Source organism: Taeniopygia guttata, chromosome 1 (assembly GCF_048771995.1).
Source record: "Taeniopygia guttata chromosome 1, bTaeGut7.mat, whole genome shotgun sequence".
NCBI lineage: Eukaryota > Metazoa > Chordata > Aves > Passeriformes > Estrildidae > Taeniopygia > Taeniopygia guttata.
In genome coordinates, this window is record NC_133024.1 from 4005106 (window position 1) to 4029853 (window position 24748).

General features: G+C 39.1%; 1 protein-coding gene across 11 annotated transcripts in view; it reads left to right on the forward strand.

Moving 5' to 3' along the window:
* The window catches only part of PHLDB2 (pleckstrin homology like domain family B member 2), a 79380-nt gene that overhangs the window by 36977 nt on the left and 17655 nt on the right, over positions 1-24748 (forward strand). For 5 of the 11 annotated variants that reach the window (XM_072916883.1, XM_072916846.1, XM_072916874.1 and 2 more), the window contains 10 exons: positions 642-1025; positions 3218-3367; positions 4225-4362; positions 14761-14889; positions 17992-18147; positions 18922-19032; positions 19255-19344; positions 22503-22646; positions 23441-23614; positions 24238-24375. In XM_072916883.1, the coding sequence (XP_072772984.1) occupies positions 642-1025; positions 3218-3367; positions 4225-4362; positions 14761-14889; positions 17992-18147; positions 18922-19032; positions 19255-19344; positions 22503-22646; positions 23441-23614; positions 24238-24375 (1614 nt within the window). The remainder of the gene's footprint in view (positions 1-641; positions 1026-3217; positions 3368-4224; positions 4363-14760; positions 14890-17991; positions 18148-18921; positions 19033-19254; positions 19345-22502; positions 22647-23440; positions 23615-24237; positions 24376-24748) is intronic. The other 6 variants (XM_030287806.4, XM_072917066.1, XM_030287754.4 and 3 more) reach the window with 5 other exon arrangements.

Here is a 24748-nt window from a genome sequence, read left to right on the forward strand (position 1 = left end):
TGCATGTGGCAGATGTTGTATTTTACACGTGATGCCTCTTTTTTTCTTTCTTCTAATGCTCCTAAAACTGTGTTTTTCAAAATGTGGACTAATTCTTTCAAAAGGAGGAATCACAGTTAACAAAATGGAAAAATCTAAAAACGTGTGAGTTCATGGAAAATCTGTGCAATATTTTGCAGCTTGGTAGGAATATAGCGTAAGTGTGAAGTGAAATAATTAGTGATTTACGTAGTGAGATCACTGTATGTGTGTACATACAAATGGGGTGTAGACACAGAAACACCAATAAAAATTTGAAAGCACATTTCACAGAAATTAATAGTTAGTTAAATAAGATGTACTAACACTTATTTATTTTTCCAATGTAGAAATTTTTAATATTGGTAAAATCTTCTTTCACTTTATTTTTTTTTTCTTCATCTTGCACTGTAATTTATTTATTGCAGTTTATTATCTCTAAGTGGTAGATGGATTTCACATGGACTTTAATCCTTCACTCTAAAATAAAAAAACAAACCCAAAGCAACAGCCAAACAAAACCCTAACCTAAATAAAACAAAAAAGCCCAGCAGACTTTTGTAACTTCATCTTTACTTTAGCTCAGATGTGACACTCAGTGCTATGATCTTTTCCTGCACCAGGAACGACAGCGGCTGGAGACAATCCTCAATCTGTGCGCGGAATACTCCAAATCCGACAGCGACCCCGCTGCGGCTACCACGGTTGCCGATGTTCAAAAAATTAACAAAGAGCTCGAAAAACTCCAACTCTCTGATGAGGATTCCGTGTTCGAAGACTCCCAGATGAATTTGGAAACGAGGTTCAGGAGCCACTTGAAATCCTCCGCCAGCGATTCGGATTTCTCGGAGCTGAGCGGCCACAGCCGTGGCACTGCTGCTTACCTGCCCCCGCGGGGGCTGAGGGCTGAGGAGCACTTCGGGGAGGGCACCAAACCTCCTCCTTTTGCTGCTCCCACCTTCCTGAAGGACGCCCCCGAGTCATCCTACCTGAGCATCACACCAAAGGTAATGCTCCGTAGTGGAATCCAGGTTTGAAATCCTCCTCTAGGAGTTGGCAAGGGCCACAGTTAGGCTGGCTTAGAATTAATCTCAGAACTCATAACCCTTTATAAGCCATCAAATGTAGAAAATACAGCCAGCAAAATGTGGCAGCCAGCAAAGGATTATTCCATATCTTGTGGAAGCTCATTGGTACTGGAAGTTGGTTTGGTTTTTCAGTGAGATGTACTGTTCAGGAAGAGTTTTAAGGTCTTCCAAGGGAGAAAGATTTGCTTGAGCAATTATAACTACTTAAGTAAGGTTTACAGAACTCTGCTTATCATCCTGCTGAGATGTAGAAGAGATGCTTTGCTGTTTTCTCCCAGTCTGAGGCTCTTGTAAGAGGAGTATGTTTTCTCACACTCACATGGAAGGTGAGGAGGAGTTGCCTGAGCCAAATTTACTGTCCTGTGTCTTTCCTGGGATTGGACCTGAGCCACTTGCCAGATCAGATGTTGTCTCTTGGGGATGAGGCAGTGGCAGCGAGCCTTCTGCCCCTCCAACCCAACTGCTGCTTTTAATAAGCTGCACCTCCTTTCTTGTGTGCTTCTCACTGCTGTTTCATTGCCAAAAGAAAGTTGTCCTTTAATAAAGGAGCTACCATCATTCCTAACCATTTCTGTGCCAGTGCAGTAGCAGCCTCCTCCCGGTGTAGCAAATCCCAGTGGTAGGCAGTGTGTTAAATAACTGGACTGAAGAGCTGGAGTCAGGAGTGAAATGAGACCAAGCAAAGCCATAAAAGCAAGTTTCTGTTTAACAAGTTCATACCTTCAAAATACTTTGTCTCTTCTATTTGCTGTTATCTACACACTGCATGATCTTCAGCGTGGTGATATGCCTCAGGTGAATTGTATTTAACCTCTGCTACACTCACAACTTGAGAGTCAGTAGTGTGTGTGTAGAAGTTGAGAGAGGTGTGATAGTAACACATTTTCATTTTCAAAGGGTGATCTCTCTGGAGATCTGTCTTCTGAGTCTTCTGGTGTGAAATTGTGTTGAACAGAAACATGCCATTATGGCTTGACTTGGTCTTTCCACATTGAAAAGATGGTAACACATTTCACTTGCAATTGTTGTGGTCTGGCATTTCTTTCCCGTTTGTTGCTTTCTTCATGCAAGTCAGAGATCCTATTTAAAATCCTCATTAGGAAGTTGAAATCAAAGATGTTATGTCAGCATTATCCAAACAGGAGACAGGACAAAAAGAGGCTCTGCTGCTAGGACTACTATTGCTAAATCAAGGAATACCATTCATTCATTCATTCATTCATTCATTTTAAAGGGGGTTCTGTTAAGCCCTGAGAAAAGCACCAGCAATCCACTGCGTTAATGAAGTGCAGCTCGTTTTTAAATACTGAGCTCAGATTTGTTCAGGATAAAAGTCCTGCTCTCAGAGTAGCCATTCAGTAGCTGAACTGAGTCTCTCTTGAGCGAGGCTGTGAAGCCCTGCAAGCAGCCCACCTCTAATCCTGGTTGGGGTAATGACCCAGCAGCCTTCTCAGAGCAAGTGGATTGCAAACCCCTGGGGTCATACGTGAAGAATGCTTTTCAAACTCAGTACTGCTTGATGTAGTGTTGGATGGTGTAAGATCACAGGTATTTTCTTCATAATCTTGTTTAATTCTTGACATAGGTTATCTAGTAAGGAAATGGCAACAAAAAGAGGAGCATTAAGGTGCCACTTCCTCAGTGCTACCTGGGGAGATGGAACCAACTTTTGTCCTTATTTTACAGAAGCCACCCAGCTTAATGGCTGCTTACAAAAATGTCCTATCCTACCTCCTGGCCTGTATTAAATGAACAGCTGAAATCTACATAAAAAGCATCTTCATCTGTCTGTGTTATTCTTATAAGTGAAAATTTGGATTTTCACAACTCAACATCACAGAATATAAAGTATTCTCAAAGGTTAAGTTTTAGTAGTTCCTTTAGAATGAATAGTATTTACTGTTCAGTATAGTATTTATTTCCAATGCCTGGAAGTAAAGTATCATGTTTGTTTCTCTTGTACACCTCCTAAATATAGAAATAGCAATATAGTAGATGGGAAATATGTAATGGGTTCAAAACCAACATACTTGTCTAAAATAAAAACCATATGAAAGGGGGCAAAAAAGACGGTTTGCTTCTTTTTGTAATGAACCTCTTGTGATGTACAGCTGCAGATACCAGAATGCACTAGTGAAGAGCAGAGAAGGCAGGAGCTTGGTCGACTGGAGGAGGAACGCATTGTAATCCTGAATAACTTGGAAGAACTTGAGCAGAAGATCAAAGATTTAAATGACCAGATGGATGAATCCTCAAGAGAGGTATGAAAACATGTTTCTGGTTTTCAATGCCTTGCCTGCTACCTGTGCCTACGTAGCAGAAGTCTGATGGGTTCAGCAAGTACAACATGAGGGAGTTTGTGGATGTGTGTAGCCTTCATATGCTTTTTCACCAGAATCACAAACCTGGCAGTCTCCTGCTATGAAGGGTATTTTTCTCCAGCTAGGGGATGCTTATGATGCTTGGATTAGCCTTTCCCAGCTGTAACCATTACACTCTGAAGTGGAATTGGAACAATCTTGCCTGTTATAATGGTCACGCAGTTAATCCAAATACCTTGTGTCACTTGGGAGTTTTATGGTGGTATCTCCTGTGACTGTTTAAAGAGAAAGGAAGTGAGACAACTTCCTTTCAATCCTCCTTGGCTTTACAGTGGAAAGGGTAGGTTGGCACCCTGTTGGCTTCTGGAATCTCACAGTTGCAAACTAAGCTGGCCAGGCATTTGGGTTGTGCCTGCTCCAATTATCAGCAACAGGAAAGAAACAGCTGTTCCAGAAGGGTTTCCTACAGAGCCTGGGCACAGAGACAGGATCATAACAGGAGGAAGCACAGAGAAGAGTTAGAAAACAAAAAGTTTTGGAAAAAAGAATCTTCAAGCTAAAGTTGGTTTGGACTTTATTTTGCAGTACTTTATGTTGCAATTTTACTTTTTCTCAAATCTGTGACCTCTTTTTAACTTTTGTGGCAGAAAAACTTACGGGGTTGTTTTTTTCCCCTCCCCTTTTAAAAAAATATTTCTCTCTTGTGAACCAACTCATTCCCCTTCCCCCTGAAAATAATGTGTATCAAGATTTCTTCTGAATCTGGACTGCTTCTGAAAGATGTTTTGTGTTCCTAGTTGGATATGGAATGTGCCCTTTTGGATGGGGAACAGAAATCTGAAACAACAGAGCTGCTGAAAGAGAAGGAAATATTGGATCATCTAAACAGAAAAATAGCTGAACTGGAGAGAAATGTTATTGGTGAAAAGACAAAGGTAATTCAGTTATTGTAGCCTGCTGTGTGCTCTGTTCCCCTTGATTTTCAAAATATATTTATATGGTTAATATTAATGGAGCTTATTTGATGAAATACTGCCTGTAAGTAAATTTGCTTGATAAATATGGAAGAAAAAATAATTGTTTCACCATCATTTCCCTTTCACAGTATTGTTTTCCAAAGTATGATTGACAAGCAAACTACAGTAAGCTAAAATAGATGACTTGACCTACTGTGAAGATACTTTTACTAATAAAAACACCCCATATAGGGCTTGTACTTGGGTTATCTGTTGTTTAAAAGAACAGTATTAATTTAACTGTTTCAGTACTCTCCTTTATATAATTTTGGGGGGAAAAAAAGTATTTTCTCAGCAAAGGATCAAAATTAAAAAGGCTGCATTTTTTTTCTAATGCCATATAGAATATATAAGACATCCATCAAGTATGTAATTTTAAAGTCATTATATTGTTTTGTTTGCTGACTGACAATTTAAGTACTGTAGAACTCTGTAATTAAGTCTCAGAAATTAATTAGTTTTGATATACAGTCACATACTTAATTGCTCTCAACTACACAAGAAATAGACAGGCATATATTTCCAAAATAAGATAGCAGTGTAGGAAGATTTTAAGTGCAGAAATGGAAAGGGCTGGAAATGAAGCTGCATCACTCAAGTCAGGGAGTGCTGGTTCCCTCCAGAGGGCTTTTTGCTGGCCTCTTCAGGCATGCAGTTCCCTTCTCCACAGGGGATGTGCCATGGCAAATAATACCTCAAGGTCAGGAAGTTTTTCCAGGGATTTCAGCCAGTCTTGTTTCCTTTTAAAATTTCATCCTCTACCTCATAATTTAGACCTGTCACTTGTGCAATTACTCTAGCTAGTCTCTCTTTTTTTCTTAAGCTTTCCAGAAATATCTGGAAGTCTGAAATATCTGCTGCATTTTTTGCTTAGAAAAGCTGCATGTTTTTAGCACTTCCACAGTTCCCCTTTAAATCACATTTTACAACTTGCATTGTTTTATTCTGAGCTTTCTGTTGTCGATTCCTTCCTGCCCTGCCAGGAGCCTGGCTGCTGTTTTGTGGCTCTTCTTATCAAGCCTGTGTCTAGATAGTGCACATCCATCTTGAGTTTGAACCTGCCTGAATTTCCCTGTCTGCACTTTTCCTTGTGCTTGTGTACCCCTTACTGATCCTTCAGCTTTCAGTGTTGCCTCTGGTCACATTTTAAGTTGCCTATGGGGCATGTTTCATGCTTGCTTTTTAGCAGAAAGATGAGTTTAAAGTGGGTATCAGCAGACAGGGTGTGCTACCAGATGCCCTTAAAAGGATGCTGCTGGAAGTTTTGGTTGGTAAGTGGTGATAAATAACACGTTCAGAAATTCAAGAGATCTTTTGTCTTTAGTATTGGCTTTCCAATAGCTTGAAAGTTCAGTTAAACTAATGGAAGTTATTGTAAAATCTGGAGGCAATTTAAATTTCCTTGCAGCCTGTTAGTGTGTAGGTAGCAAATGACAGGTCTAGTTTAAATTTTCAGGTGAAATGAAACACGGAAAGCACATTTTTATTTAAAAGGCAAGTTCACTCAAAACATTTTTTTCAGTGTGAGGCATGGCATTAGTCAGATCAGGTACAAAATTTTAGTTGTATTTTCTTTTGTGTTCCTCTTTTTTGCGTTTTAAACAAAAAAACCAAACCCAGCTGTGTGTGTGTGCTCTAGATGTCAAGCCATGGCTCAGTTAATACTGAAATTAACTGAAGTTATCTTTGCAGGAATACACTCAGAGTTTGGTTTTTTGTTTGTTTTTTTTTTTTGGGAATATGTCTGAGAGCATTGCATAAAAGTGAAAGTTGAAAATAGAAATGGGAGATGGGCTTCTACAAAGGGAGGGAAATATAAAGTGATGGTTGAAGTGTTCTAGGGAAAGTAGTGTCAGCCATCAAAACAGATGGCACTAATCCTGTCAACAAATAAAAGTTCTGGCTGGCTTGAAATGGTAGCATTTTTAAAAGCTTCATTATTTTATCTATGTTGAAATTCAGCCATGCAGATTTGCTGCAAGATAGTGAACATCTCGGCTCTGTAGTTACACAGGAACCTCCACCCACAAAAAGGGGGCTCAGATGGAGCCTGATAGGTGTGGCCCCTTTTGCTGAAATAATCTGAAATTTCGGACAGAATTGAGGCTTGAGTTTTGACCAGGAGTTTCCACTCTGCTGATGGTACTTTTTGTGTTATGTCTTGCTAAAACAAGTGTCCCAGTGTCCACAGGTTGGTCACAGTTGCCTGAATATTTCACCCCTGCTGATACCTGGGGTTTTGGTTTTGGTGGGGCTTCAAGGCAAGAAGCTGTTGGGGTCCCATATCTTGGTCACATTTCTGCCAGGGTAAGGGGGTGATATCTGAATACACCATGGGGTGTTGGTTGTCTGGAGGTGAGAGGGAGAGTTCATTTCACTTGTGAAATGGTGGTGGGGGCATTAGTGCTGCATATGATGGCACTTGTCTCTGGAGCAACTTGAGCATCTGATGGAATTTGCCACTGATCTTGGCACCTGTTTGACAGGAAACTCCTGCCTGCTTGAGTCTCATCCTTACCCATGCACCTGTTTGAAAAACCTGTGAGATTCTTAAAAAGAGAGATAACAAACTAAAATCTAATTTTTAGGCCATGTTATGTACTTGAAATGAACTGTTTATAGAAGCTCTTGTACTACCTTCTACCTAACTATTTGGGTTTTTTTTTAATTATTATTTTTTTAAATGCCCTGTGCACATTTCATTTAGGTGATGACACAAAGTTTTGCCAACTTTTTCGGAGTATTAAAGCCACAATTTTTAGTCTTTGCAAGGCAAAAGAGTTGACTGGTAAACATACCAGTCAAAGGAAGGAGTGAGTTCAGGTTTGGGCTGTCAGTGTGCTCTTTGCTGTGGTGCAATATCTCTGTGTCCCAGCCCCCTGTTTGTAAACCAGGGATGTATTTTGTGAGATTTTTAAATTTTATATATATTATTTATATATTAAATGTTAAGCTGCATGCTGGTCTCATCCGAGTGCCGTGCTCAACCCTCTCAGGTCATGAGGAGGGACTGATAGGGGGAGAGGACAAGTGAACCAGTGGGGAGGGAAGATGGTCTAAGTGCACACCTTTGGGTGAGTTGAAAGCATTTCCCTTGCCTTTGTGATTCTGCCACCACGCACATTGTAAGGAGTGAAACAACTTGTGTTGGTTTACTTGGGTTTTGAAAATCAGAGCCATGGGAGATTGCAATTCCAAAAAGATGACAGAACCTTTCAGCACCCCTGCAGGACTTGGCATCGTTCTGATGTGGTATCTGGCCTGTCTGGCACTGACAAGTGCTGTCAGGACTCAGCTGTCCTGGCTGGAGTAGCTGCTTCCAGAGCTGTTTTACATGCCCTGTGCTTTCAGCTGTGCTGGAAACCATGCCTAGGATATGGAGATAAGTACAATTTTGCCTCCTTGCCTGGCCTTCTTAAAAACAGCTCATAATCATCTTCCTTTCCCCTTTCCTTCCTTTCCCCTTTCCTTCCTTTCCCCTTTCCTTCCTTTCCCCTTTCCTTCCTTTCCCCTTTCCTTCCTTTCCCCTTTCCTTCCTTTCCCCTTTCCTTCCTTTCCCCTTTCCTTCCTTTCCCCTTTCCTTCCTTTCCCCTTTCCTTCCTTTCCCCTTTCCTTCCTTTCCCCTTTCCTTCCTTTCCCCTTTCCTTCCTTTCCCCTTTCCTTCCTTTCCCCTTTCCTTCCTTTCCCCTTTCCTTCCTTTCCCCTTCCCCCTTTCCCCACAGAAAAAAATTGCAGCCTACATATGTGAATACCAGCTATTTAAGCTATTAATCACAAGTTACATTTATGCAGAGAGAACCCTGATAAGTCCTCGCTAACACAATTTGACAGATACAGCTTGAAGCTCTCTGGGAAAGAGCTTAGTTATGGATCTTGACAAAATTACTTTGAGTGCAGCCTGCTCTAGAGGGAGCTGAGCTGGGCAGTAGCCAAAATGAGAAGCAGGTGAAGCTCTTCCCGTTTCCCTTTTTTCCCCTTTTCCCTTTTTTCCCCTTTTCCCTTTTTTTTCCTTTTCCCTTTTTTTTCCCTTTTCCCTTTTTTTCCCTTTTCCCTTTTTTTCCCTTTTCCCTTTTTTTCCCTTTTCCCTTTTTTCCCTTTTCCCTTTTTTTCCCTTTTCCCTTTTTTCCCTTTTCCCTTTTTTTCCTTTTCCCTTTTTTTCCCTTTTTTCCCCCCTTTCCCCCCCCTTTTTCTCCCCTTTCCCACCCCAGCTCTGCAGTGTACTTTGTTTTCACATAGTGCCTCAATAATCTGTGCCATTTTAAGGCATGCAGTCCAGCATATGTGGAGAAGGATGGTTAATGATTCCCCACACCCCGTGTCTCCAAGTAAAGCAGGAGGCTGAAAGCAACAGCATAGCCAGAGAAAGAAAAAATAGATCAGTGAGCATGAATAAGCAAGAATAACTGAAAATTTGGAGTGAATTTAAGAGATGTGCTGTGGGAGGTAATCACAGATAAATGGGAGTTTTGGGAGACCATTTCAAAACAAGTATTTATGCAAAAGTTGAGACTTTAAAAAAAGAGAGGGAGATTACTTATTTTCTTCTAGAGGACCTTTGCCTTATGTCATGGAGAAATATGTACTCTGGAACTCCTTTATCAGCCTGGGTTTCCTGTCCCTCTTCAAGAGCAGAAATCAGGAGCAGCTGGCAGGGGATAACTCATCTTTTCTGGAATACGTTTAATTTTGTCCACATGCTTTTGTGGAAATATTTTTTCAGTCATTAACAGAATATCCCAGACATGCCAAAACAGTTGAAGCTCAGCCTCTGCTGAATTTGTGCTGCAAAGACTTGCAAGAATAGAGGCAAGGAAAGAGCAGCTGCCTGGTGAGCCCTCAGCAATCAAAGTTTAATAGACTGGGCACCTCTCTCCTCAGTCCTTCCTTTTCTGGATGCAAAATTCCCGCTGCTGGATTTTATCCTGAAGAATGTGACAAATTTATGTCTTACAGCATAGTGTCTTAAATATTTATTGGTCAGATTCCAGTTCAGCAAGATGTAAGCAAGTATTTTAAAAGGATGAGCTACCATGTCCATAAAATGATCTACCTCCTTCAGACACAATGCACAAGATTAAATGTTTAGAGGAATATTTGCATCTTCTGGATATATCCACATAAGGATATCCTATAAGGAAAACACCAATGACCACGAAGAGGATTACAAAGATTCAAGGAGAAAAATCTGAATGAACAAGCTTTCTTTTAAAGCATTCATGAGAGAAATATCAGAACGAGTTATACCCCTAATGGGAATCCTCTTACTGATATCTAGATATTGAAGACCAAAAGAATTTGAATTTTCTAAACTGAATGGTTTCTTCTTGTGGTTTGGATGATTGTTTCCTCATTTACACTCATGAAGGAGCCGTGCTCTAGAGTCATGGGCTTTCTTTTATTCCTCCATCTGTTCACTGGGACAACACATTGCAATGGTCAGAGAACGAGTTTAGAAATTCCAAAATAATTGTGTTGTCTTAGTTGTTGTGTTGTCTTAATGTATGCACCTACTTAGATTTTTTTACTTGAAGCAGGGGGATCGCTTACTCTGATTTAAAATTCTTTTTAACAGTAGGTTAATACAGGCATCTGAAACAAAACTATTGAGATCTCTTGTATAGATGCCATCAATTAAAACAAACTGTTATATAATAAATTAGTTACCACTCATACAGAAGAAAGAACTATTATGAACAGCCTTCTTCTATCTTGCTATGCTCCTTTTCATATGGCTGGCATACCTGTTATTTTCTTCTCTTAATCGCTTTTGTCATGGAGCTGACTAGGATTTAGTGTCAAAGAATAAAATTGTGGCAAGTTTAATGAAACTGTTCTTAAAGAGATGGAGGAATGCAAGAAAGAGTAGGCAGAAAATGCAGAAAAGGAGCATGTACAGTTTGCACAGGAGGCTGTTTTATTTCAGTGGGGTTTTCTGGTCGTTATATGCAGTTACATTTCTCAGAAACCTGTGAGACTTGTGAGACTCGTGGATTCCATGCTAACAGGGACTGACTGAATGTTCAGTGTGGGTTATGAGTGGTTGCTACCTTAAAACATGATTATTTATAGGTGAGTTGGACTGAGGAAGTTCCTGGAATACTTCAGACTAGATCATGGAAAGTATCAGAAGTGAATCATTCAACGTGTTGGGTTTTTTTCTTTCATTTATCTTGTAGGCTTATTTACAATTTCTGTCTGAAACTAACAAATACCTTGGGTTTTGGAGGGGGATTTTTTGTTTGTTGGGGGGTCTTGGGTTTTTTTGGTGTTATTTTGGAGGGTAGGGAGATTTGGAACATTAGTGAGTGAGCCCAAATCACCTAGCCATACAATTTATTTCATAGTGAGCTGATAAAATGATAGGGTTCTTACTTATTTGGGAGGGTTTTGTCCAGTTTTTAGCTGGGTTTTTGAGAAGTTTTCTCTATTTCATCCGATTTACTTTAATTTCTTCAGAGTTTCTATGAGTTTATGCAGGAAGGGCACATGTCCATGCAGCCACATATTGGTTTACAATTTTATCCAGCCAGCCTGCATGCAATAGCAAACTGGGTTGAAAGATAAATTAAAAAGCAGCAGTTCTCTGTAGAAAGGGTGTGGAAAACGACTAAGGCTTAAAGTAGCATTATTGATCAGGCATAGGGCACCTTCAACCACTGGAGACAGCACTGAAGCAATTTGTTTTTTCTTCCTGTTGTTCTCATTCCTGTAGGGGCTATGATGGCCTTTAATACCATCCCTTTCTCTCCTCCCTGTCATGATTATCTATGAGATGTGTTGTGTATATATAGTATTTTTTTCCTGCTCTTTCTTTGCCCTAAAATCAATTCTACCAGATCTAAAGATTGATTTCCTTTTCTGACCCGTGTTGATCACTTATGGTCAGTGTTCATACCGTATGTTCTCTGCTGACATCCTGTCTCTGCCTTTGGAGACTGTGTCACACGTCAATCCTTTCTACTGCTCTCCTTCACAATTCCCAGAAGTCCTCCAAAACTGATCCAAGCATTGCCCCAAGCATGATCAAACCCCAAGTCAGTCCTGCTGAATTATTTCTGTATTATAACTATGCTAAAATACATTAATATACTATATAAAAAGAAGATACTAAAACTACATACTACTTTCTCTGACTCTAACACAACCCTCTCTGAGAGCCCAGCCCCAGGTGGGTTGGATTGGCCATCAGGCTCAAACAATCCTCACCAGAATCCAACCAAGCACTCACTCCAGGTAAACAATTCTCCAAACACATTCCACATGGGAAAAACAAGGAGCAGAAACAGAAATTGTTTTCTCTTTCATTTCTCTCTGTGCACCTCTATGAAAATCCTGAGAGGGAGAGAAATGTGCTTGCCACAGAGAGGTATTAACCAAGTCCCAGCTCCTGCAGTTAAATGAGGATGAGCAGCAGGAGCTTGGGTTCTGTTCTCAGAGCAAACAGATGTGGAGTCAGCCACAGCCCTGCCTTGGCTGCATCTTGCACTTGGCTTTCAAGGTCACAAATCTTTCCCCTTCTAGAAGAACTTGTCTTGATTCACTTACAGAAAGCACTGTATGAAAAACTTCCCATTCACTACTCTCTTCTCATTCTCATTGAAATTATTTTTTTGTGAATTAAATGGACTTCACCAGTGCACAGCCTGAGACATCAGCAAACTTAACTCCACAGCTGCAAAACATATAATGCTCTCACTGCTGAAAGTGATATTTCCTGTTAAGACTGCACATTTTGAAGGGAGCCAGTTTGGTGGGATGTTAACACTTCCTATGCTATAAATAGACCAGATGAGTATCGCTTTCAATCTCAAAGGAATACATTTCTAATTTCTTGAGGCGTGTAACAGTATCTCCAGCAGGATTCTCAGGGACTTTATCCTTGCTGATGATGTCTCCTCACACTGAGGTTTGGCTTGCTTGTTGATGAATGAGCATGCTTATAGCAGTGCACAGACATTTAGAGAGCTGTTTATAGCTTCAGCTAAGGTCAGAGAAGTCCTTGCTGCTTTGGGTGGCTAGGTGGGCAGAAAAGGCAAGTGTGAAACAAGGTGGTAGACTGTGGGCTGAATGTTAAATGGACAGCAGGGTTGGTGAGGAGGGGAACTACCAGTTTATTCATAGCTTTCCTTCCATATATTGGAAGTAAGGATGATTCAGCAAATGAGGCTTCTTGGGAACAGTGGTCTGGAGGTGACATCGCAGGAGTTGCATGCTTATCCTTCATTGTGCAGCTCCCTTATGTGATATCTGTTATTTCTGAAGCCTGCTGCTGCTCTTGTAAGACAGAGGCTAGCACAGGAAGTTCAGCTCATAGAATATGCTGCTCATTTAGACAAGCTTAATAAAATGTATTTGTGTTCAGCATAATGTTCATCTGATTGTGTGAACTGAGAAGCTGCACGTGTCAATGGACATAATGGGGCTGGGACTCTGGTGGGCGTTGGTCTTGAATAAAAATTTTTCCTGTTGTTTTTAGATACTGGGAGAACTGAATCCCAGCCCCTGGTCCCACTCAGAGATAAAACCATAAAGAAAGCAGGCAGCTAATACATGTTTGTTACTATGCCTCTGCCATGCATAAGGGTTTGAGAAACACATCAAGCATAGCAAAGAGGAATTTTTCCCACAGTTGGAAATGGCAAGTACTGTGTACTGAAAGACATTCCTTCTCTATGGCAATGTCCAAGCATACAGAACCTGCTATAACACACATTTGATTTCAACATTAAGTAATAATTGGGACTGGGAAGAGTGGAAATGAGTAGATGCTGTGACAGAATTAAACTTTTTGGAGTCATCAGAACTAATTTTTGAATATTAAGGAGCGCTAGGGACCATCTGGAAGGTGATGCATTACCACAGAACAAGTAGGAAAAGTGAGTTCTACTGGTGTGATGATAGAAGATAGCAGAGAGCCTGGCTTCAGGGGCTTGCTTGATTGTTTATGCCTGGCATATCAGGCATAAATTGTTTTTTCTAGTTGTTAATTGCTGAATTGGAGAAAATGCATCTGCCATGTTGGCCAGTGAAAGACATTGAAAAACTGCTCTGTGCTCTGATTTATTGGTTCCCAAACTTTGGTCCATAGATAAATAACAGTCTACAGGCAAGCTTTAAGTGATGTGCAGCCAATCTTTTGAGCAGTGTTGCACAGTAAATTATGTAGTACTTGATTACAAAGATGAAAAGGTTGAAGGCTTTGGAGGATGAGAAGCAGTGTTCTGAGTACTGCTGCTTGAGTGGAACAAAAGGAAAGCTGGACTAGCTGAAGGAGAACAGGGAAGCTGTCCCCTGTGATCCCCATGGGCAGGTTGCAGTTCCTATATCCTGAAGCAAATTTGCTGGATCGCTTGGTGTTTCTGCTGCAACAGGATTTCCTGGCCCAGAGTTATTTCTTTATAATGCTCTGTCTCATTCTGGCTTTTCACTGCTTGCTAAATGTACTTATCTGTCCAGAGCCACACGGGCATGAAATTGGTTCTCCTGGGAAGGGCCAATTCTCCCTCACTGCCAAACTGCAGTTATTTTCCATCTACTTTGCTTTCTAAAAGCTACTCTTTTCTCTCTCAGCTTCATCAGTTACCTCGCTGACATGGCTACAGTTCCCTTATTTATTTTTCTTTACATTAGGTGAGACAAGTGTTTGGGCGGGGGGCTTTAACAGCATCATCCAGGCACAGGCCCAAAGCACAGCGATGAGGGAGAGAATTAATCACCCCACTAAAATGATGAATGAAAAGCCAGGGAATCTCAGGAAAACGGAAAGCTGGACAAGACAAACGCAGATCTGAACCAATGTGGTTAATCAAACGTTCTCCGTTTATTCAAGATAAGATGGTAGTTTATATAAGCTTCCACATAGTTTACAGAAACAAAGACACTCTGATTGGCAAACTAATATTGTTTACCTTTTCCTTAAAATGGCCTACACCTTACACTATAAAACCTATACTAATTCACACCCAAACAACCCAGTGGTCCCCATCACACCTTAAGACTATTTCTATCTGCGCCACAAACTCTGAATTTCTAACTGCGTCAGAGGTTTGAAGGCCTCACAAGGCCCAAATCTGAGGCCTAGACTGGAGTAGCTCAAATTTCATAACTCATGTCCTCTTTCTCTCAAAAATGCTGCAACATGAATGTTTTGTTTTGATCCTTTTGCATCCCACCCCTGCATTTCAACTAACGAGGTTTCTTCTGTCTCTGACCCGCGTGCTTCAACTGTGTAGTAAGGTTTTGCCACACACTGTCATAATCACTAACAACTGCTTGGGTTTGAAGGTAATTGTCTTTATTTTCTGGTTCATGCTTCAGGAAAAATTAAAACTTGATGCTGAGAGGGAAAAACTAGAGAGGCTTCAGGAGCTTTACTCCGAGCAGAAGACGCAGCTTGATAATTGCCCTGAGTCCATGAGGGAACAGTTACAGCAGCAGCTGAAGAGGGTCAGTAGCAAGTTTCAAGATTGCACTAATTTTTTTATTTTGTTGATTTTTAATTTTCTTTTTTTCTTTTTTTTTTTTTTTTATTTTTTTGTAGCCAAGTGTAACATTTTCTCTTTCAAGTATCCAGTGTCTGAACATTTTTGCAACTTAGAGTTGTAATGGCCATGAGGGTTTTGGTTTGGGGTTTTTTTGTGGAATATTGTAATAGATTATATGCATGATTGCAAACAAGTAATGTGCATGTGTGGATTAGAAATAATTTGGTGATGAATGTTGCTAAAGCTTTGGGTCTCTTGCCTGTAATCAGCCCTTTAGGCCTGCTGGGTGAAGTGGAAGCTGTTGTGATGTTTTGATGGATGGTGGAACATAATTCTTTACCTGTGTGAGCAAAGACAGGAATTGGTCAGTAAATTCCCATCTCAGTGAAGCTACTGATACCTTTTTTCAATATATAATTTAGCTGTTTAGTTTGAAAAATTAATTTTGAAGATTTTACCACTTGCTAAAATAGCTTTATTTTGTTCTACATTTTCAACAGTGTCACACTGGTATAAATAAACTTTTCATAAAGTTTAATTGCAACTTGATTTTAGTTTGTACTGTTTGTAAGCAAAAAAAGCTAGAATATTGTCAGTGAAAGCACCCTTAGTTTCTGTGAGAAAATATTAGCCTAAAGTAGGTTATATAGCACATATAGTTAGCTTTAGTATGTGAGGGAAATAATTTTAAAAGCATCAGTATAGGAAGCTCAAGAGGCCATCTAAAAGTTAAATATTTTTTTTCTGTCTTGGGTGTTTGTATCAGGAATAAAGGCTGTAATAGCAATAATGAAAAAAAGACTTTTCTGCTTTATAGGAAATACTCTTTAGATGTTGTTTTATTTGCAGAATTCTATTTTTTTTTTTCAAAGAGCAAAATAAAAAGGCCAGCTTTGGAAACAGCAGTGTTAAATTCTCAGTTGCTAGAGAAAGTTTGCTAGTTTGAGACACTTAAAAATTTTTGTGTGTTATCTTAAAAAAAAAGGGGGAGTATTATGTAATGTCTCATACATATTAAAAGGAAAGGAAGCTTTTCCTCTGCAGTCACATGCTTGAATGTATTAATTCATGAGCTGCTGCAGTCTTGTTACTGTGGGATGGTAGTAAATCTCTTTTCACTATTGACCACCAAGATGCTTCTAGAAATCTGTTTGGTTACATTTTTTATTTTTTTATTTTTTTAATGATTTTTGTTCCTTGCAAATTGTCCTAATAATAATTTTGGATTTGAAAGTGGGGAAAAACTTGAAATGTGGTTAATGTCCGGTTAGTTTTATTGCATATTATTCCAGGCCAGTTGTAGTGGGAGTTTGCTGTGGCTGCTGTGGTCAATGCAGTAGAAGTTATCACTGAATTTTTGCCTAGTAGCTCTCAAATTGATCTCAAGTGTGAGAGCAGCCAGATTCGATGGGACTTTGAGCAGCTTGGTCCAGTGTAAGGTTCCCTGCCCATAGCAGGGTTTTGGAATGAAATGATCTTTAAGGTCCCTTCCAACCCAAACCATCCTGTGAAATACCTGAGTCTGCAACATATTCTGTTGTGCTACTTTATTGACAACGAGAAAGGCATGAAGGAGACAAATTCCTTTGTGGTTCTCTGGGGCTCAGTGGAATGGGCAGCCAATTTCATTGTAGCTGCTGGCTGCACGGTGGGTCTGGAGTTTGGGCTGGGGTGGGCATCTGACATTCTTGCTTCCTTGTGCCTGGAACTCATATACACTTTCCCTGTTGGACAGGAAGTGTATTTTAAATGCCCCCAGTTGGCATTTTCATCATCAGTTGCCTTCTCTGAAGTCTTTTCTACTGCCTCAGTAGCAATTATTGTTCTGTACAATAGGCTGAATTTACTGACTTTCATGGCCCAGGCAAAGCCCTTTTGTTTTTTTTTTGGGGATGCTGAAGATGTCTGGCTAGTTCTGTATTGCAGGTAACTACTTTCCTGTAAATTTTAGCCCACTCCTTTGCTTTTGATCTCTTCACTGTCTCCTACAAGTGAAGAGCACATCTTTGGAGAGTAAGGGGAAGATGTTTGTATTCCATGTAGGAACTTGGATTCTTCAGTTTCTGCATCCTGTGTCTTTCTCTGGTACACTGGAACCTGCTTTTCAATTCCTTTTATAGAGACCTATCTTAGTAGTAGCTTATCTTGGCTGCTAGCCTTTGCCTTAGGTTGAAATAAGAAAAGGAACAAGTTTGCATTCCTTCCAGGATGTAGGTTTTCTTGTGACACAAGTCATGTACAATGTGCTTGTTTTAGAGAGCCTTACCATTTGCTAATGCTGCAGTTATTGAAAACACCTTTTTCTTCAGTACTCTGAAACTTGTAAACAGGAATTCACCTTATGAATGCACAGATGTTGCAGGAGGAAGATTAGCATTCATTTCTTGTGCTGAAAAGCACCATGAGTTTTAACTCATCATCCCTAAGCGGAAGGCAGGTGTGTTCTTATTTCTTGGTTCCTTTCTGCAGCATTCAGATTTTTCTTTTTCTGACAAAATGTGGTATTAGTTCAGGGGAATGCATAAAAAGTGGGCTGATACTCTTTCTGAAGTGCTGTCTGTACCTCCTGGCTAGGGTGGGTGACTAGAGTCCTTAATTGCACAGAGAGCAATTTTCAGCAGTTAATTCCACGTGCAGTTCTCCAGGGTACTGGTGCAACACTTTGTCCTTTTTTGGTTGGAAAGCAGGTGTCCTCTGAGTCTGGCATGTGACAACATCACCAGGTAGGTTCAGGCTTTGGTGGTGTCCCAGCCTGCCTGGGAGGCTGCACTTGCTCTGAGTGCTGCAAAACAGCTCCCTCGCAGTGCAGGTGCTTCTCAGCAAGAACAAGCATCTCCTGCTGTGATGGAGAAAGCAACATCAAAATAATAATTAGCCCTATTTACTCACTTATTATGAAAGAAGATCATTAAAAGTATTGAGATCCGGGTGAGATGTGTTATAAGAAATATATAAATATAATTTTAGGTTGATTTTTGTGTTTGTTTGCAAGTACCTCTACTGTGGTGTCAGCAAAAGCATGATTATGGTTTTTTTATATTAACTTTTTCTTTTTTTCCTTAAGGATGCTGATATTCTGGACATAGAAAGCAAACACTTTGAAGATTTAGAATTTCAGCAGCTTGAACATGAAAGCAGGTTGGATGAAGAGAAGGAAAATCTGACCCAACAGCTCCTGCATGAAGTAGCTGAATACCAGCGCAGCATTGTCAGTAGAAAGGTAAAAGCACTAACACTCCATGAATTTGTTCCTTGTTGTTGACCATAAGGGCAAGGAAATGGATCTACAACCTGCCCATCTGCAAGAAATAATGCAAAACATTCCTCTTTGAAAGAGTTTTTGAGGCAGAGTAAAGACAATGGCCCAGTGACATCCCACATAGATCAAATAGTGCACTTATCCAAGAAGAAAGAAATTAACATTTCATGCCCTGTTTGCATATTTCATGTAAAAATCAAACCCTTTAATTTGCTCCAAAATAGTACCAAAGTTTTTTTGGTTTTGTTTTTTTTTTTTTTTCCTCTTTAAGAAAGGAGATTTGTGCTCTCTGGGCAAAACTACAGTTATTTTAGGCTTGTTTTTTGATTTTGCTGTTAAATGGCTTTGTAAAAGTAATAGTAGAACACCAAACTAAGAAAATACAGTAATTTTAAAAATTAGTTTGGAAGGTTCTAGCTTGATCAGTTAATACCACTTTTTTCAGAAATCAGAGTTTGGATCTCTAAACACTTTCTGTTCAGTGTATGGATGCTTGTCACTGTATTATCAAAGAATACATGCAATTATTCTTTTGTCTCTTGAATAAGTTTTCTCTTTACTGTCTAATTCTTGTTTAATTATCTCCTTCAGAGCTGTGAGCTGTCTTGTAAAAACTTATTTTCCTGCTGCTTAGTCATGCATATGAATAAGTGAATTTTCATGAATAGGATCTTTGCTGCAGGTTGTCTTGAGATTTGAAAATAAATCACGTAAATTGTGATTTTCTCATATTAGGAAAAGATTTCTGCTCTCAAAAAACAAGCTAATCATATTGTCCAACAAGCACAAAGAGAACAAGATCATTTTGTAAAAGAGAAAAACAACTTAATAATGATGCTGCAAAGGGTAAGTATTTTTTGTCTTTCAAACATTTTTAGCAATAAAAGAGCATTTCATAGAATAAAAGAATTTAGAGCAGAAAAAGAGCATCAGTTTTGCAGAAGACAGTGAGTTGGTAATAATGTGACAGTTAAAAAAAGAGATTCTTCACATAGTTAAGGAAATGGCTAACATTTATTTTCACTACATGGCTGTTGGAATTTAATAAAAAATGTCTGGTTTTAACAGGAAAAAGAAAATCTCTGTAATCTGGAAAAGAAATATTCCACACTTTCTGGAGGAAAGGGATTTCCTGTCAGTCCCAATAGTCTGAAAGAGGTAAAGAGTTTCTCTGCTTTTGACATTACCATAACTAACTTTTAATAATGTTTCATACAAAAGCACTACAGTATATAGTATTTAGTGAAGTCCTTCATCAAGTCTTTACAAAGTAATTTCATACTGTTTTTTAAATTTATTCATAGAAGTCTAGATTCGTTAGTGAGCAAAAATAGCTTCTCTTGACATTTTTCCAAATGCAATCTCTTGCTGTGGAGAAATTATTGGTTTTATGTGTGTGGAGTGTGTGTTTATGTCTAATTTTCTCAAAATAGACAATTAAACCTCATTGAAGTGAAGGAGAATGAGATCTGGGAATAACTGTTCAAGTACTAATACAGTTTGGTCTTATTTTTGCGCTGTAGATTTTATCATTGCCTCTCCTCCCTCATTCTAGGTCTCATTACTAAAGCATGACAAATGTACATTTTGTTCTTTTTAAAAAGCATTGATTTGAAGACTTCAAGCTATTGTAGTTCTAACATATGTATTCAGCTATTTATTTCCCATTTTTGGACAGTTAGAGGAAGCATAAAATTTAGCATTTGAAATACACTGACAGGCATCTATGGCTGCTTCCTTAACTTCTGCTTAAGAGTTTTGACTGGGCTTGCTGGATCTGCTTGTATTGAAGCCCTGACCAAGGTCTGCCACATCTAATGATGTAGGTGTCACTCTGGGAAGTTGAGCTCTCAAAGTCTAAAGCAGCCACAACCTTTCAGCACCTGGGAACTGGGGTCTTGTTTATCTGATCTCCAAGTTCCCAGTGTGCAGTTTCACGTGCCAGTGGGATTGAGCACCTTTCCTTGCTTGCTTAGACTTTCAGTGTCTTAGGTTTTGTTCTGACCTGGACATCTGACCTCACACCAAGACATCTGGCAAGTCTAAGCTTCATTTTCTTCCTTTTGAGATGGATCTGCCCATTCTCTCACTAGAGAGTGGGTGCTATCTGGTTGGGTTTTTTTGCATACGCTTCATGGCTTGTTTACTCACATACTTCAAAATGCAGCTACATTAAGTGAGGCTACCCTCTTTTTAATGAAATGGATTATTCAGTGGTGTCAGTCTGATCACTGCAGTGAAGTCGGTCAGGACTTACTCCAGGGCAAATAAGAGAAGGAGCAGCAAGGGTCTGTTTCATCCTCAGTGTTTCCATAGGCTCTGTCCTACAAAAGTACCACCTTTGCTGGATGTCGTGTTTGTCTTGGTCCAGTTTAATTGTTCTCTGACTATCCTGGCACTTTTGAAAGTCAGGCACCAAGGAGAGGCTTACAGAGACTGCTGGCACAGCAGTTCATTTCACCATAGTGTTGCTCATGCATCACTTGAGTCTGTGGTCCAACGTTTGCCAGCCCTTCTCACCAAAGCACACATTTGTAACCCTCTGTCATCCACTGTGAGCTGACTCACAGCCTGCACAGCAAGAGAGTAACACTGCCTCATGTAAAGAAGCAGGATGCTTATCCCAGTACTTAAATAAGCAAAGAAAATCAATGCTGTTTAAAAGTTCAGTATTGAAAAAATTACTTGGATGATTAATCTGACTTGAAACCATTTATTTAATTAATGTAACAGGGGTCTGAGCTAGTGCACAGCACAGTCATTTGTTCCTTACTTAGTTTTTTATTCCCCTTCTAAATCCTCACTGGCATTGTGAGTCAGAATTGAATGTTCTTCATATAAAGGTGAAAGTGTTTATATCTTTAATATTAACACAATATTGCATTGCGGAATTGCTGAGTTTTGGTTACTGATGAACTGCCACTACAAGATGGTTAAGCTAGTTTTATGTTTATTCACACTGGATTCTATTTTACTGTACTGTAGTCACATGTTTTGAGAGATAAACTTTAGTATCTTAGCCAGTTTCCTCAATTAATGGGTCATCAAATAATATGAGAATTAAGATTTGCCTCCCATTTGTAGAGCGCTTTGTACACTGTCAGATGCATAATTTTACAGGATTGTTTTATATGCTTGAAATAACTGATATCATACATTGAAAATTATGCTAATAGATAGTAATGTTGGTATTTCTCTTCAAGTTGTCTTCTATGATCATTGGTAAATTTAGGCATTTCTAAAAAGAAGAAATACTATAGCAGTATGTGGCTTCTCTTACGGAATTGCTGAAGTATGCACACTGGTATGTCACTATGTTGGTGCAGTAATAAAAACACAGCCCTTGCCACACACTGTCAGAATGAAAGCAGCTTTACATCTTGATTTAAAAATAATCATATTTCTAGCTCATCTTTATGGCATTGCTTCAACAGTGATTTACTTTTGTATAGCCTTGTTTTCTATGGATAAGAAATTAGGACATTTGACTTCATACAGCCTGGTATCCTGTGCACAATGGATTAGAGTCCATATTTTACTTTTTAAAAAACATTTGTGCAGTTAACACTGAAATACATGCAATAACTACATTTTGCTGTCATATCTTATATCTGCTTGCATAAATCTTCTCAGCAGGCAGCAGCACATGATGTTCCTGCCATCCTTCAGTCCATCACTTTCTGTATGACTGCTTAATTAAAAAATAAAAAAAAAAGCAAATTGTAATGGCTGCAGGCTAACACTAACAGCATCTTACCTGGTTCTTCTGGTAACATATAAAAGAAAGAAGTGTCTTCCAGACAATGCAAATGGAAGATGTGTTAGTGTAACTTATGAGAATGGCTTGTCCTTACAGAAATTCTTCCCAGTTCTGTTAGTCATTTTATTTACTCAAATTATTTGTCTAATATTTAAGCAAGAAACAAATCAGGCTATTTAATTAGAGACAAAAAAAAATTAAGATCTCAGAATAAGATTTATTCTTCCATTTCACCCAGTCTGCTTTCCTGAGAAAGAGCTACATAATTTCTAAAGGGTATTTGCATTTTAGTAAAATACTTTGGACACTTAATGTACATTTGCATTTTGATTACACAAATGTTTTTGAAATTAAATAAAGAACAATTTTCAGAATCCAAATATTTAACATTCAAAAATCTTGACACTATTTTTATTTTATTTATGATTGAGTATTTCAATGATAACAAATATTTGGCTGAATCACCCTAAACTAACTTTCATTGTACTGGATACATTAATACTCTTGCATGTCTTTTGGCTTTTGCTCCTTTTAACTTCTGAATTCCTCCTTTTAGGGCTATATCAGTGTAAGTGAAATTAGTGAGCTGTATGGCAATTCCACGAATATATCCCCTTCCACTCAGACCCCCTCAGATGTTGAAGCAGTTGCCACTGATCCTTCCACGGCTGTGCTGACGAGCCAGCCACAAAATCAAGAGGTTTGTTTGAGAGACATTTCCCTTTGTTTGCATTGTTCTTTCATGGCTGCCTTTTTTATTTTCTTTTTATTTTTTTTTTTTTTTTTTTGGTAATTCAACATGTAACAAACTGAGCCTAAAGCAAACTGCCTCTGCCAGCTAGCAAGTCAGCTAACAGGTTAATAGTAAAGCTGAAGGACTGCTCCAGCTGTAAAGTGTCTTTGATGAGGTAGATGGGACTCTGAAAGCGAAAAAACCTGAATTCTTATGACCCAAGCAGCACTAAGTGACAAACTTTGCCTGCCCAAACAATAATGTAATGCACCTTTGAGAAACCTCTGTGAACAAGCTTATGACAAATTGATTAGTGGTGCTCAGGTGTTCATTTTGTTTTGTAGCTTCTTTTTCTTCCTCCCCATAAGGTGGTAGTAGTATATCTTGAATAGTTGTGGGAGATGAATAGCTTCTACCCATCTTAGCTATTCCTTGGAGTCTGTCCAGTCTGTTTTCTAGCTTACTTTCTCTTCCTCGTTCTTTGTGAAATTTTGAATAAATCCCCTTTTAAAGGAATGAAATAACCTTATAATTGTAAATCCACGTACTTTTGCATTGCAATAAGTCAGAAACTGGTATAGAATTTGGCAATTGTGTGCTCCTCCTTGTAGCCCAGTATGTCTTGAGAGTTGCAATAAAGTACACCTCCTTTCCTGCTAAACACTCCAACACAGTGCTAAAACTGCAGCTTTTATGTGCCGTATCTTTTGAGAAATTCCAAAAAGAAAACTCTGTGTGTAATTTCTCTTTTTTCTATAAAGCTAAGATCACCTCTCTGTTCTGGATTTGTGTTTCCTCACTCTCTTTCTCCTCGCTCTATTGCTCAACTTCCATCAGTCCATTGGCCTGAGGTCATGGCTACTCATGTAGATCCTATTCCTTTATCTGACACACCTCCACCTCTGCCAGCTAAGAAACACCGCAGGCAACAACAGGTAACAGATTCAAAGCTGATAAATTGGGATTATTTTCTTTTGTTTGCTTTTGTTATGGTGGCCACAAAGTTGATTTATGTATGAGGACTTCAGTGTGATACACTCTAGGTTGATTGTGCCTGTGGAGTGTTGCACTTAAAGGCACTGCTCATTTAAAAATTCATTATGTCTTATAGAATGTTTCTGAGCAAACATTCACCTGATAATGCAGAGGCAAATATTCATATTCAGGACCCGTTGTAACTTATGTTGGAAATCCTAAATTACTTTTTCATATACATTTGAAAAATGCCTTTCAAAAGCTGTATTGGTTTTAAGCCACCAATTCATTAGAATAACTTATAAGGAAAAGTTTGCCTTTATAATTGGGTTCCCCTTGTACACTAGACTTGAAGATTTAACACAAAGGAGAGGTACAGGGACATGTACGTAAAATGTGCATATGAATTTAATGCATTTTTTTCATTAGTATAATTATAATGTGATGGAAAGCACTGTGAAGCAGGAGGTGCTCTGTATGTTAAATTCTGCTTTTTCCAGACTATCAATATTTTCCATATAGAGTATAACTGAGCAAGTGCATCAATTCATTTTGTCAAAACTGTACCACATTCCCTGTGAAGCATTTCAGGAGCCTGGAGGAGCGCAAGAAGCAGCACAGGGAGGGCACGTACCTGAGCGACACCCTGCCCCGCAAGAAAACCCCGACCGTGTCTCCCCACTTCAACAGTGCCACACTGGGACGCAGCATCACAAACAAAGTACGTGCCTGTGGTAGCAAAAGGGTTTTAAAATCATGGGGATTTTGGGTTAGAAGGAAAATTAAGCTTAGTAGGCCCTGAGGAAAACACCCTGGGAAAGTGTGGGCCTTAGCACCTGTGTAGCTAGTACGTGATAAATGATAAAATCGTTAGATGTGATGATTGTTTAGTAATTAAATATAATTACTGTTTAATTGTAAGAATAGTCATGAGAAAGTGTAGTCAGAGGCTTGAGAAAGATCACGAGAAACTCATGCTTGAATAAAGTCAATGTATACAATAGAACAATATAAGTTTAATAATTAATATGTACGTTATATAACGATAGAATATAAAATGCATTCAGCTCAAAAGCCATGTCAGAGTCAGATTT